Consider the following 14,366-nt stretch of genomic DNA (forward strand, 5'->3'; position numbering starts at 1 on the left):
GGCTGCTGGTTTTCGGCACATGGTTAAAGGAGGTTGAGTTTTTATAAAGCTGGGAAATTTGCATCATCTGGCCTTTCCTAACAATGATAAGGAACAAGCCATAATGCTAACAGGCTAATTAGGGTTTGAAACCTTGATCGAAGTTATCTCAGCACACAAATCTCCAAGGGTGCAAACATTTTTGCATTGACTCACTTTCCTTTTTGTAAGTTTTAAAATATAAAAGGTGAATATATATATCCTAAAATACAAAGGAAATGTGTAAATGTGTCATCTTTAATGTTAGGCCTTTTAGAGATTATTTCATCTTAAAATTGCTTAACTGTTCACAATACCAGTAATTTCAACCAGGGGTGGCTAAACTTTTGCATGTCACCAGTGGCGTATCTAGGGGGGGCAGCCGGTGCATGTGCCGTGGGCGCAGCCGGCAGGGGGGTGCAGTCGGGCCGCCTAATGTGGCATTCCGCAGCGTCTCCCCCGGCGGATGCATTCTGCCGCCCCAGGTCTGGGAGTCAGCTGTTCTCTGTGCCAACTGTCAAGCTGACAGCCGCCACAGAGAAGCTGCAGAGCACTGACTCCCAACAGGTGCGGAGGTGGAGGGGGGCCCCTGCCGGGTGGCTGTGGCAGGCAGGGAGAAATCCCTGCAGCTCCGCTGCCTACAAGAGAAAATAGCAGCGGAGCTGCAGCGATCTGTCTTCCTGCTTCCTGCCCGCGCTTCCTCTCACACAGACGCGCCGCTGAATGACATCATCATTCAGCAGCCGGCTGTGTCAGAGGAAGGCGATGGAGATGCTGCGGCAGAGCGCAAGGAGAGGTGAGAGGGGTGTGTGTGTGTGTGCACGCGAGCGTGCATGCGCGTGTGTGTGTTGCACGCTGCAGGGGAGTGTGCAGAGAAGTAAATGGTGCGTGTGTGTGTGTGTAGGGGGAGAAGAAGGCAATGATGGGGATGGTGGTGGAGGAGGAAATGATGGAAGTGGTAGAATGGGCAAGGATGGGGATGGTGGTGGAATGGGCAAGGGTGGGGATGGTGGTGGAGGAGGAAATGATGGAAGTGGTGGATTGGGCAAGGATGGGGATTGTGGGAGAGGAGGAAATGATGGAAGTGGTGGAGGAAATGATGGAAGTGGTGGAATGGGCAAGGATGGGGATGGTGGGGGAGGAGGAAATGATGGAAGTGGTGGAATGGGCAAGGATGGGGATGGTGGGGGAGGAGGAAATGATGGAAGTGGTGGAATAGGCAAGGATGGGGATGGTGGAGGAGGAGGAAATAATGGATGTGGTGGAAAGGGCAATAATGGGATTGCTGGGGAGGAAATGCTGGAGGTGGTGAAATGGGCAATGATGGGCATGACGGAGAAGGCAATAATGGAGGTGGTGAAGAGAGCAATGATGGGGTGGGGTAGAGGACAATAATATGTGTGTGGACAATTTGAGTGGGGATAGGGGGATTTATTATGTGTGGGGAGAATTTGGGGATGGGGGAATTTATGTGTGGGGTGAGATTTGTAGTGGGGATGGGGGATTTAATGTGTGTGGGAGACTTGAGGACACAAAATGAAGAGCAATGGAGGGCATATATGAGGAAACAGTACAGGGGAATTGGGGGCATGTATGAGGAAACAGTATGGGGGAATGAGGGCATGTATGAGGAAACAGTATGGGGGAATGGGGGGCATGTATGAGGAAACAGTATGGGGGAATTGGGGGCATGTTTGAGGAAACAGTATGGAGGATTTGGGGGCATGTATGAGGAAACAGTATAAGGGAATGGGGGGCATGTATTAGGAAACAATATGGGAGAATGAGGGCACAGTATGAAGAGCGATGTGAAAAATGTATATGGACAGAGTACGGGAAGTGAGGGTGATGGGATGTGTGCAGACACAGTATGGGGAGTTAGGTGAGCAGGCAGTATAGAAAGTGAGGGGGTAAATATATGAGGAGACAGTATGGTGAACAGGAGGGATGTGAGAGGAGACAGTATAAGGAGGGAGGGGAATAGTGTGAGGAGACAGTATGGGGGGGAAAAAGTGAGTGGGCACAGAATAGAAACTGAATTGTGGGGGTGTAGCATGGAGGGACAGTGTGAGGGCACAGCCAGGAGGGGACAGTATAGCAGGAAGGGGGAGTTTGATGAGAGAGTACAGTATAAATACTGGGCCCTATAGGGGGAACACAGTATGAGAGGACAATGTGAAGAGGGGACCGGTATGGAAAGGAGAGGTCAGTGTGAAGAGCATGAACCATAAGAGGGACAGTGTGGGGGTCATATTTTGTGCAGACAATATGGTGAGGGGCAATTTTTTTATTCAGGAGCATTTTAATGACACTTGTATCTTTAAGGGCGTCATGTCGAGATTTTCTGCAAAAGAACAGAGAAGATGGAAATCTGCAGAGACGGCTGTGGATGAGAAAACTCATCATGGGGTCTGGACAAGATGAAGAAAAGAAGGAGATCAGCTCCAGAGACGACGTCATCTATAAGGTACCTGGATGTAAACGTTATGTGTGATGTTAACTAATTCTCATGTTTTTATTTATGTTAGGAGCTTTAAACGGAATGTCCAGGTTTGTAATGAGTCTGCAGTTATTCTTTGTGACTGCAGGTTTCTGAATTCTCACAGTGCGCTCTGCACACTGTTAGGATTCTCTCATGCTGGCGATTTAGATACATGCGGTCACATGCTGACAAGACATGTGTGGCCTCACTCAATGAACTGAGCGAGGCTGGGCACGTCTAGTCGTAATGTGTTCAGAAGTATACAAATCGCATGCTTGTGCTGACATGACTGTCCACAGGCAAGGGAGAATCCTAAAAGTGTGCAGTGCATTCGTTGTGAGAATTCAGAAGCTGCGATGTTAGGATTCAGCTCTGCAGGTTCCAGTAGTCGTCACATGGACACGTCACTCATATGCGACTTTCATACTTGTGGTCCTGTGACAATGAGCTTCTCTTCTGCTTCTCTCAGTTTTTCACTGATCATTGAGAGCATTGGGGAGAGGAGCTCCTCGGTACATTTCTAAGTGTGAAAATCGCATATGTCCTGGTGGGGGGGTGAGGGCGCCAAAATGAATTCTTGCCCCGGTTGCCAGAAATGCTAGATACGCCTCTGCATGTCACTGTACAAGTTTAAAATCTGCGAGTACTCATATAGTGCGTGTATAAACGATGTAAAAAGGTGAGTATGTTCATGGCAGATGCAATGAATGGGAGTACAGAATCTCCCTAATTACGGTACTAACATAGTAACATCGTTTTTAAGGTTGAAGGAAGACTAAGTCCATCTAGTTCAACCCATATCCTACCCTAACTTGCCCTAACATGTTGATCCAGAGGAAGGCAAAAAAAACTGTACAAAGATCATTGTACAAACAATAAAAGGCAATTTTTACAATTTTTACATTTCAGTGCGTAGAATATGACATCACCAGTCAGACACCTGAAAAATCAGGATTACTTGCAGCTGAAGAACGAATGCAAAAAAGCTGGAAGATTGTTTGAAGATCCAGAGTTCCCAGCAGCAAATGAATCCCTATTCTACAGCAAAGCACAACCACATAAAATAGAGTGGAAACGGCCAGGGGTAAGTGACTTACTGTATACATCGTAACATTTATAGGAAGTAATCTGAATTAAAAATAATCCAACCTTCCAATACAGATTAAATATGTACAAATTTGCCAAAGCAAACAGGACATTATACCGCATCTTGGTTTAGCTAGGGGCACACCAAAGTATAATGAGTGCATCAACCTTCTAATATTAGGATCACACATTATAATAATTACAAAGATGTGTTATTCAAGCAAATGAAAAACACTATATTTTCAAAATACACAAGATGGAAACCCTGCTTAAACAAGATTGGAGTCTAGACTTAAAAGCTAACAGCACCCAAAGAAATCTATATTTGCTCAGACTGATCCAATTGCCACCGACCGAGAATTATGGTATGAAAACATATTACTACCCAGTGCTCTCATATTGTATATTGTCCACATCATGCCAGATTGTGCCAACAAGATCTACATCTCCCAAAGGCCAGAAATTTCCCAGATAAATAATGCATGTACTGTTTGATTAATGCCCACAGATCACCTTTACTTCCCAGTGATATAGTCCACCATAGCAGCCAACTTTATCTCTTTGCTGCACTGAGCATGACCACCTTGACATTACCATTGTCACTGTGGAGAAAGTTTAAAGTCCTTAAGATCCTCCGGGGGGAACCTGAAATCTGCAAATGCCAAACAGTTCTGAGAATGTTGAGAAGCCTGGAGTGAAAGTGATTCCATGAAGACTACAGGAATAACCATAATACTATCAGTATGGATACCACTATATGATTGATCATATGAGCACACTATAAGCACTCAAGAAAATGCTATGGATACCTCTGACCATGTAGACACTTTGATGAGAGTAATACTATTAAACCCTTATGTGCATAACCAATTTTTTCTTTAAAAATGCACTTTCATCAAAATGTTTATCCTATTAATGTATTGCAATCATCATATTATATGGCACCCTGTACTTACAATTGCTCATTTTGCCTTTCTACCCAGTTAATTCTTCTCTTTTCCATTAGGTCTATGACATCACGTGATTAAAAACTGACTAGCTGAATTCTTCTAAGCTCTATGTGGAAACCAGAGGTCAATTTTCCCTGCCTGAGTCATAAGTCACTACAAAAGTCTCTGGCAGGGGAAGGAGGTTCAGCTGGGTCTGGAGGTGAAGAGGGGAATGATAAATGCAGGGACAAGAGACTTCCTGTTTCCACGTATAGCAGAGAAAAGAGAATAACTGGGTAGAAAGGCAAAATGAGCAATTGTAAGTACACAATGTCATTTAATTTGCTAACTGCAATATTAAGAGGATGAAAACTTTGATGGGCGTGCTTCTATAAGAATCAGAAGAATTTTTGGTTTTACCCGTTCAAAACTTTTCTTTACTTCATACCAGTAGGGAGGCAGGGAGTCACACGATCATCAATAGGTTTTGTTTTTACGTGGCGAAATAATAGTATGAAGGAACTATATAAGAATAATATTAAATGAGAATGGTCATATTTTGGATGGAGAAAGATATTTTCAAACTTTAAGATGTTTCATAAAGAAAAAAAAATGTAGACGATTTGACAATTTTAACATACATACAAGGCAAGGAAATGTTTGTGGTAGTGAAGTTTCTGCCATCTGGTAAAATAATCGTGAATAGAAGATACTAATGTAATTCCTAGAATCCCCTTGACAGCTTTTCAGGCTCCTGATTTTTGTAAGCTTTGGGTTTCTCACAACCTTTTGAGACAATATATATTAATATTAGAAACACAGGTTGCTGTAATTATTGTGTTTAAAATTAGTTCCCTTCCCCTGTCATCCAACGAGCATCTGCAAGCTTCCATGTCGTAGCATGTTTTTCTGTAAATATCTTCTTCAGGGAGGAAGAGGACTTGAACTCTAGTGCCAACTATTGAGGAAAGCAATTTTAAAGGTCAGTATCGACCCTTTAACGAGCCTTGTCACAGGACTTATAATAAAAATCCAAACCAGACACTTCACTTAAAGACAAGTATAATCGTGTTTGCCCTTCAAAAATCTACTATATAAAGCTGAATGTGTGTGTGTGTGTGTGTGTGTGTGTGTGTGTGTGTGTGTGTGTGTGTGTGTATGTCCGGGATTGGCATCTGCACCATCGCAGCTACAGCCACAAAATTTTGCACAGTCACACGTCTGGACCCCGAGAGCGTCATAGGCTATGTTGTGAGGCGAAATTTTAACCCCGCGCGTTCCAATTCACCAAACAATTTTGCCCCTATCTACATAATGGGGAAAAAGTGAAAGGAAAAGTGTTGGAGGCGTCGCAGCTACAGCCACAAAATTTTGCACAGTCACACGTCTGGACCCCGAGAGCATCATAGGCTATGTTGTGAGGCGAAATTTTAACCCCACGCTTTCCAATTCACCAAATAATTTTGCCCCTATCTACATAATGGGGAAAAAGTGAAAGAAAAAGTGTTGGAGGCAAATTGACAGCTGCCAGATGTGAACAAGGGGGACTTAAAGAGTGAGAGCGATGGCGCCAAAGAGTATATACCGTACAGTTGCTAAGGTGGGTGTTGTGAATTCTGTGGCTGAATTCACTCCTGTGGTCACAAGTGGTACTGCAGCTTCTGAGCTTCCTCCCTCAGGTGTTCTGGTGAGCTCGTTAACTGCTTCATTACTTAACTCCGCCTGATGCTGCTATCCTTGCTCCTTGTCAATGTTTCAGTGTTGGATCTGAGCTTCTCCTGATTGTTCCTGTGACCTGCTGCTCTGTATAGCTAAGTGCTTTTTGCTTTTTTGTTGCTTTTTTTCTGTCCAGCTTGTCTTTTGTTTTGCTGGAAGCTCTGAGACGCAAAGGGTGTACCGCTGTGCTGTTAGTTCGGCACGGTGGGTTTTTTTGCCCCCTTTGCGTGGTTTTGCTTTAGGGTTTTTTGTAGACTGCAAAGTTCGCTTTACTGTCCTCGCTCTGTCCTAGAATATCGGGCCCCACTTTGCTGAATCTATTTCATTCCTACGTTTTGTCTTTTCATCTTACTCACAGTCATTATATGTGGGGGGCTGCCTTTTCCTTTGGGGAATTTCTCTGGGGCAAGTCAGGCCTATTTTTCTATCTTCAGGCTAGCTAGTTTCTTAGGCTGTGCCGAGTTGCCTAGGTAGTTGTTAGGCGCAATCCACAGCCGCTTTTAGTTGTGTTTAGGATAGGATCAGGAGTGCAGTCTACAGAGTTTCCACGTCTCAGAGCTCGTTCTTGTATTTTTGGGTATTTGTCAGATCACTGTGTGCGCTCTGATCGCTAAGCACACTGTGTTTCTGGATTGCCTTCATAACACCTGTCATTAGCAAACATAACAGGTGGGGCCCCGACATGGGATACTCACCACACACGGGGATATGGACACACACAAAATGCGCCACACACTACCACGTGCTTGAACACATATACCACCCTCAGCACACATTTCACCACACATACACCAACCTCGCCACATAAAAGTCGAAATACAAAAGTCGCCGCTCAAAACTCGCCACGCGCAAAACTCGCCACATGCAAAAACTAGGCTCACGCAAAACTCGCCACAAGTGCAAAACTCACCTCATGGAAAACTCGCCACACGCAAAACTTGCACACGCGGAAAAATTGCCACATGTACAAAAGTTGCAGCACATGCAAAAGTTGCCTCACACACAACTTGCACATACTCAAAAGGCACCACACATAAAACTCGCCATGCGCAAAACTCGCCATGCGCAAAACTTGCTGCACACAACTTGCTACACTAACCTGTCACATGCAACTCGACACACAAAAAGTCGCTTCATGCATGTCGCCACACGCAACTCAACACACACAACTTGACAAACGAAACTCGCCCTAAAACACACACAAGTCTGGTATTATCCTTAAAAATAAAAATTAGATTAATAAGCAGACAAACTACAAGAGCAACAAATGTAGCATATAGGAAATACGGCAGCTGTCAGTCACATGACCTGTCTATTATGTGTATGTGTGAGCTAATATATACTGCCAGGGGGAGGGCTTCCTGTTGGCTGGGGATTTATCAGGCTGCCAATTTAGCTTACAAATACTGAGGTAAAAATACTGAGCAAATAATGTGTGAACGAGGCCTAATACAGGAGGAGATGACACACAGGTATATACTATATACAGGGGAGATGACACACAGATATATACTATATACAGGAGAGATGACACACAGGTATATACTATATAGAGGAGATGACATACAGGTACATACTATATACAGGAGGAGATGACACACAGGTATATACTATATACAGGAGCAGATGACCTACACGTATATACTATATACAGGAGGAGATGACATACAGGTATATGCAATATATAGAAGATGACATACAGGTATATACTATATACAGGAGGAGATGACACACAGATATATACTATATACAGGGGAGATGACACACAGGTATATACTATATACAGGAGGAGACGACATACAGGTATATACTATATATAGAAGGAGATGACATACAGGTATATACTATATATAGGAGGAGATGACATACAGGTATATACTATATACAGGGGAGATGACACAGCAGGTATATTATATATACAGGGGAGATGACATACAGGTATATACTATATACAGGAGATGACATACAGGTGTATACTATATATAAGGGAGATGACAAACATGTATATACTGAGGTGAAAATGAAAAGGTGTGAGTGCAAAATGAGAGGAGTGAGGGAAAATAGTGGAGTGATCAGAAAATGACAGATGTGGGGTCGAAAGAGGAGTGAGGGAAAATAGTGGAGTGATCAGAAAATGACAGATGTGAGGTCGAAATGACAAGTGTTAGGGGGGAATGAGAGGAGTGAGGGAGAAAATGAGAAGTGTAAGGGAGAAAATGAGAGATATGAGGGGGAAAATGAAAGATGCGATTGGGAAAATGAGAGGCGTGATGGGAAAATAAGAGAAGTGAGGTGCTATAACTAATAACAGATATTTACTATGCCCAGGCAACGCCGGGCTCTTCAGCTAGTATGATATAAACTTGTTCTTTAGGAAACATCTTGAAGTATGTTAGAAAATATCTTTCTTCACCCATAACACGACCATTCCAATTTGTACTTCTTGTTGCGTATATATATAGTTCCATCATATTAATTATTATTTATCCACACAGAAGGAGACTATCTCCTTGTGGGATAAAGAAGACCAGAAATAAAACTTTCTCAAATACATATACTTAAAAAAAAAAGTTTTTCCCAGGTATAAAACCTACAACCTATAAAGAATGGGAGAGTAAGTTATGCAAAACTCCAGCTCTCCATTGCCATGGTATTTTAACAGCGGAGTAAGTCTTCATGCTTCTGAGCTGAGAGATACCACTGTGTGTGTTTTATTGGGGGGGGGGGGCAGATAGGCAAGGGAAGGAGGATATAAGCGACAGCCAATGTAAATCCTTCAAATTTTATTTTGTGTTTATTCATGCACTTTTCTCAGAACTGCTAGGTCTTTTGCACATAAAGGTGTTTCTAATAGAACTTATTTTGCCAGTACCTAAAAGTAAAAGGGGTTTTCTGGGACTGGGATTGGATTATTCCATTAATATCTGATTAATGGTTATGTGACTCCCTCTCCCTTACTGGTATGAAGTAAAGAAAAGTGCCAAATAGGCAAAAACAAGAAAAATTCTTTTGATTCATAAAGACAAAACTCGTTATGTCCATAAGGGTTCAGTAGTATTACTCTAGTCTCATCAAAGTGTCTACTGGCATTGCCAGTTTCACAGTGGTGTTCATTTTCAGATCCATTTTGGCAGTTTTCAGGTTCCTCAGGAGGATCTTAAGGACTTTAAACTTTCTGCACAGTGACAATGGTAATGTCAAGGTGGTCATGCTTAGTGCAGCAAAAAGTAAGAGGTGGTTGTTATCTGGTGGTGGACCCATGACCCTAGGAACTAATAATCCGTGCAAATTAGATAAACAATTGGCGGCCTCACAGATTATGTACTGGCTTTGGAACACTAAGCAACAGTGCTCACTTAATGGCAGATATAAGAAAAACAAAGGATATTGGATATAAACAACCTGAATTATTTCCTTCCTGGAAGAGGTAAACCACTACCCAATGAATCCGATAGATTAACCTTCTGTCAAACCAAGTTCATGGCAGAGTCAAAATTGCCATCGGCAATATCCAGAGTCTGTCCAGCTTTTGTTTTACTTGTGCTTAATAGTTTAGGATCTGAACAAAATTTGATTATGTAAATTAAAACATTTATAGATTATACCCTATGAGAATTAATCTAGAAATGACATATTTCAGTTTGATTTTGGCAGCAATTCCACAGTATGGCCAGTCTTACCCAAAATATATAAAGATGTTCCTTAACAGACAAATGATGCTCCCTTCCTATTTTATTCAATAAATGTTTTGGAATCTGTGTTTGCAAGATTATACTCTAGGGCACTTTAGCTTCTAAATACAAGAACATTTCATTTCCAACTATGAACCAAAAAGTCAGCTGGAGAAAAAAAGCATTAACATTTACAACTAAAATCTAAAACAGAAAAGCCCTATTGTTCTCACACCAAACACTTTCCCACAACGTTGCGTCTATAATGACATCTTGGATTATCCAAATAGATATCGTCATGGGGAGATTTAATTTAACAAAAGCGTTTATAGATAAGGAAAAACAGTATGTACCAGCTGCAGAAATACGATTCATTGAAGACTTTCAATCTAGCAGCCTCATCTATGCTGAGACTGTGGAGTTTTAACTAACATGCTGAGAGATGAAGTGTCTCCTGGCAAAGTCAACAAAACAATCCTCATTACTTGCCAATGATTTATTTGTGAGATTACTGGTGGCTGTCTGCTCTGCCAGGGTGTTATGTTGGGGAAGGCAAACTGGGCAATTGCCCAGGGCCCCCACACTCTTGTGGGCCCCCCACCAGCCTCTACCATAGGAGCTACACTAACATTAAAACAATTTTAACAAAATACACGTCTGGTATCGCTGCGTTCGTAAAAGTCTGATCTATCAAAATATATAGTAAATTAATCTAATTGGTAAACGGCGTAACAAAAAAAAATCAAATGACAGAATTATGTTTTTTGGGCTGCCACAACGTTGTAATAAAATTCAATAAGAGGAGACCAAAATATCGTATATGCTCCAAAAATGGTATCAGTAAAAACGTAAACTGAAAGTACAAAAAATAATCCCTCATACAACCCCATGTGCTAAAAAGTTAAAACATTACGAGTCTTGGAAAATGGTGGAAGAAGCAAAGAATTTTTTTTATTACTACAAATTTCAGAATTTTTTTTTTCACCTCTTAACCCCTTTATCCCATATGACGTACTATCCCGTCGAGGTGACCTGAGGTTTAATTTCCAGTGACGGGATAGTAATTCAAAGTGGATCGGCCGCACTCACGGGGGGAGCGCGGCAGGTCGCCAGCTGACTATCGCAGCTGACATCCGGCACTATGTGCCAGAAGCATTCACGGACCGCTCCTGGCACATTAACCCCCGGAACACTGTGATCAAACATGATCGCAGCGTTCCGGCAGCAGAGGGAAGCATCGCGCAGGGAGGGGGCTCCCTGCGTGCTTCCTTGAGACCCTCGGAGCAAAGTGATGTGATCGCGTTGCTCCGAGGGTCTCCTACCTCCTTCTCCCTGCAGGCCCAGGATCTAAAATGGCCGTGGGGCTTCCGGGTCCTGCAGGGAGGTGGCTTACCATCTCCTGCTCAGAGCTCACTTTATCTAAATTTAAAAAAGTAAATAAAAGTACACATTTAGTATCGCCGTGTCCGTAATGACCGGACCTATAAAACTGTCCCACTATTTAACTCCTTCAGTGAACGCCGTTAAAAAACAAACAAACAAACAAACAAAAAGTGCAATAACACACGATCAAAAATACGGATATAAATACCATGATACCGCTGAAAACGTCATCTTGTCCTGCAAAAAACGAGCCGCCATACAGCATCATCAGCGAAAAAATCAAAAAGTTATAGTCCTCAGAATAAAGCGATGCAAAAATAATAATTTTTTCTATAAAATAGTTTTTATCGTATAAAAGCGCCAAAACATAAAAATAGATATAAATGAGGTATCGCCGTAATTGTACTGACCCGAAGAATAAAACTGCTTTATCAATTTTACCAAACATGGAACGGTATAAACGCCCCCAAAAAGAAATTCATGAATAGCTGGTTTTTGGTCATTATGCCTCACAAAAATCGGAATAAAAAGCGATCAAAAAGTCATATGCCCGAAAATGGTACCAGTAAAAATGTCAACTTGTCCTGCAAAAAAAAAGACCTCACATGACTCTGTGGACCAGAATATGAAAAATTATAGCTCTCAAAATGTGAAGACACAAAAACTATTTTTTGCAATAAAAAGCGTCTTATTGTGTGACGGCTGCCAATCATAAATATCCGCTAAAAAAACACTGTTAAAGTAAATCAAACCCCCCTTCATCACCCCCTTAGTTAGGGAAAAATATTAAAATTAAAAAAATGTATTTATTTCCATTTTCCCATTAGGCCTAGGGCTAGGGTTGGGGATAGGGTTGGGGCTAGGGTTGGGGCTAGGGTTAGGGTTGGGGCTAGGGCTACATTTAGGGTTAGGGCTAAAGTTAGGGTTAGGGTTGGGGCTAAAGTTAGGGTTGAGATTAGGGTTAGGGGTGTGTCAGGGTTAGGGGTGTGGTTAGGGTTATGGTTGGAATTAGTGTTAGGGGTGTGTTGGATTTAGGGGTGTGGTTAGGGTTGGGATTAGGGTTAGGGGTGTGTTGGGTTAGGGGTGTGGTTGGGGTTATGGGTGTGGATGGGATTAGGGTGAGGGGCATGTTCAGGTTAGGGGTGTGGTTAGGGTTATGGATAGAGTTGGGATTATGGTTAGGAGTGTGTTTGGGTTAAGGGTTTCAGTTAGAATTGGGGGTTTCCACTGTTTAGGCACATCAGGGGCTCTCCAAACGCGACATGGCGTCCGATCTCAATCCCAGCCAATTCTGCGTTGAAAAAGTAAAACAGTGCTCCTTCCCTTATGATCTCTCCCGTGCACCCAAACAGGGGTTTAGCCCCAACATATGGGGTATCCACGTACTCAGGACACATTGAACAACTTTTGGGGTCCAATTTCTCTTGTTACCCTTGGGAAAATAAAAATTTGGGGGACTAAAAAACCCTTTTTATAGGAAAAAAATGATTTTTTATTTTCACGGCTCTGCGTTATAAACTGTAGTGAAACACTTGGGGGTTCAAAGTTCTCACAACACATCTAGATATGTTCCTTGGGGGGTCTAGTTATTAAAATATGGGGTCACTTGTGGAGGGTTTCTACTGTTTAGGTACATCAGGGGCTCTGCAAATGCAATGTGACGCCAGCAGACCAATCCATCTAAGTCTGCATTCCAAACGGCGCTCCTTCCCTTCCGAGCTCTGCCATGTGCCCAAACGGTGGTTCCCTTCCACATATGGGATATCAGCGTACTCAGGACAAATTGTAGAACAACTTTTGTGGTCCAATTTCTCCGGATACCCTTGGGAAAATACAAAACTGGGGGCTAAAATATAATTTTTGTGAAAAAAAATTATTTTTATTTTCACGGCTCTGCGTTATAAACTGTAGTGAAACACTTGGGGGTTCGAAGCTCTCACATCACATCTACATAAGTTCCTTTGGGGGGGTCTACTTTCCAAAATGGTGTCACTTGTGTGGGGTTTCAATGTTTAGGCACATCAGGGGCTCTGCAAACGCAACATGGCGTCCCATCTCAATTCTAGTCAATGTTGCATTAAAAAGCCAAACTGTGCTCCTTCCCTTCCGAGCTCTGCCATGCGCCCAAACAGTGGTTTACGCCCACATATGGTGTATCGGCGTACTCAGGACAAACTGCACAACAACTTTTGGGGTCCAATTTCTTCTCTTACCCTTGGGAAAATAAAAAATTGGGGGCGAAAAGATAATTTTTGTGAAAAAATGTGATTTTTTATTTTTAAGGCTCTGCATTATAAACTTCTGTGAAGCACTTGGTGGGTCAAAGTGCTCACCACACATATATAAGTTCCTTAGGGGGTCTACTTTCCAAAATGGAGTCACTTGTGGGGGTTTTAATGTTTAGGCACATCAGGGGCTCTCCAAACGTAACATGGCGTCCCATCTCAATTCCAGTCAATTTTGCATTGAAAAGTCAAATTGCTCTCCTTCCCTTCTGAGCTCTCTCTTGCGCCCAAACAGTGGTTTACCCACACATATGGGGTATCGGTGTACTCAGGACAAATTGCACAACAACTTTTGGTGTCCAATTTCTTCTCTTACCCTTGGTAAGATAAAACAAATTGGAGCTGAAGTCAATTTTTTGTGAAAAAAAGTTAAATGTTCATTTTTTTTTTAAACATTCCAAAAATTTCTGTGAAGCACCTGAAAAGTTAATAAACTTCTTGAATGTGATTTTGAGCATCTTGAGGGGTGCAGTTTTAAGAATGGTGTCACACTTGGGTATTTTCTATAATATAGACCCCTCAAAATGACTTCAAATATGATGTGGTTCCTAAAGAAATGGTGTTGTAAAAATGAGAAATTGCTGGTCAACTTTAAACCCTTATAACTCCCTAATAAAAAAAAAAAATTGGTTCCAAAATTGTGCTGATGTAAAGTACACATGTGGGAAATGTTACTTATTAAGTATGTTGTGTGACATATCTCTGTGATTTAAGGGCATAAAAATTCAAATTTGGAAAATTGCAACATTTTCAAAATTTTTGCCAAATTTCAGTTTTTTCACAAATAAACGCAGGT

The 14,366-nt window shown here is 42.1% G+C and overlaps 1 protein-coding gene across 5 annotated transcripts in view; it reads left to right on the forward strand.

The window, feature by feature from the left end:
* CAPN6 (calpain 6) overlaps positions 1-14,366 on the forward strand; it is a 160,754-nt gene that overhangs the window by 30,022 nt on the left and 116,366 nt on the right. For 3 of the 5 annotated variants that reach the window (XM_069747119.1, XM_069747123.1, XM_069747121.1), the window contains one exon: positions 3,410-3,584. In XM_069747119.1, coding sequence (XP_069603220.1) covers positions 3,420-3,584 — 165 coding nt within the window. In that variant the 5' untranslated portion in view covers positions 3,410-3,419. Of the gene's footprint in view, positions 1-2,343; positions 2,486-3,409; positions 3,585-14,366 lie in introns of all 5 variants that reach the window. The other 2 variants (XM_069747120.1, XM_069747122.1) reach the window with 1 other exon arrangement.

Source organism: Ranitomeya imitator, chromosome 2 (assembly GCF_032444005.1).
Source record: "Ranitomeya imitator isolate aRanImi1 chromosome 2, aRanImi1.pri, whole genome shotgun sequence".
NCBI classification, from domain to species: Eukaryota; Metazoa; Chordata; class Amphibia; order Anura; family Dendrobatidae; genus Ranitomeya; species Ranitomeya imitator.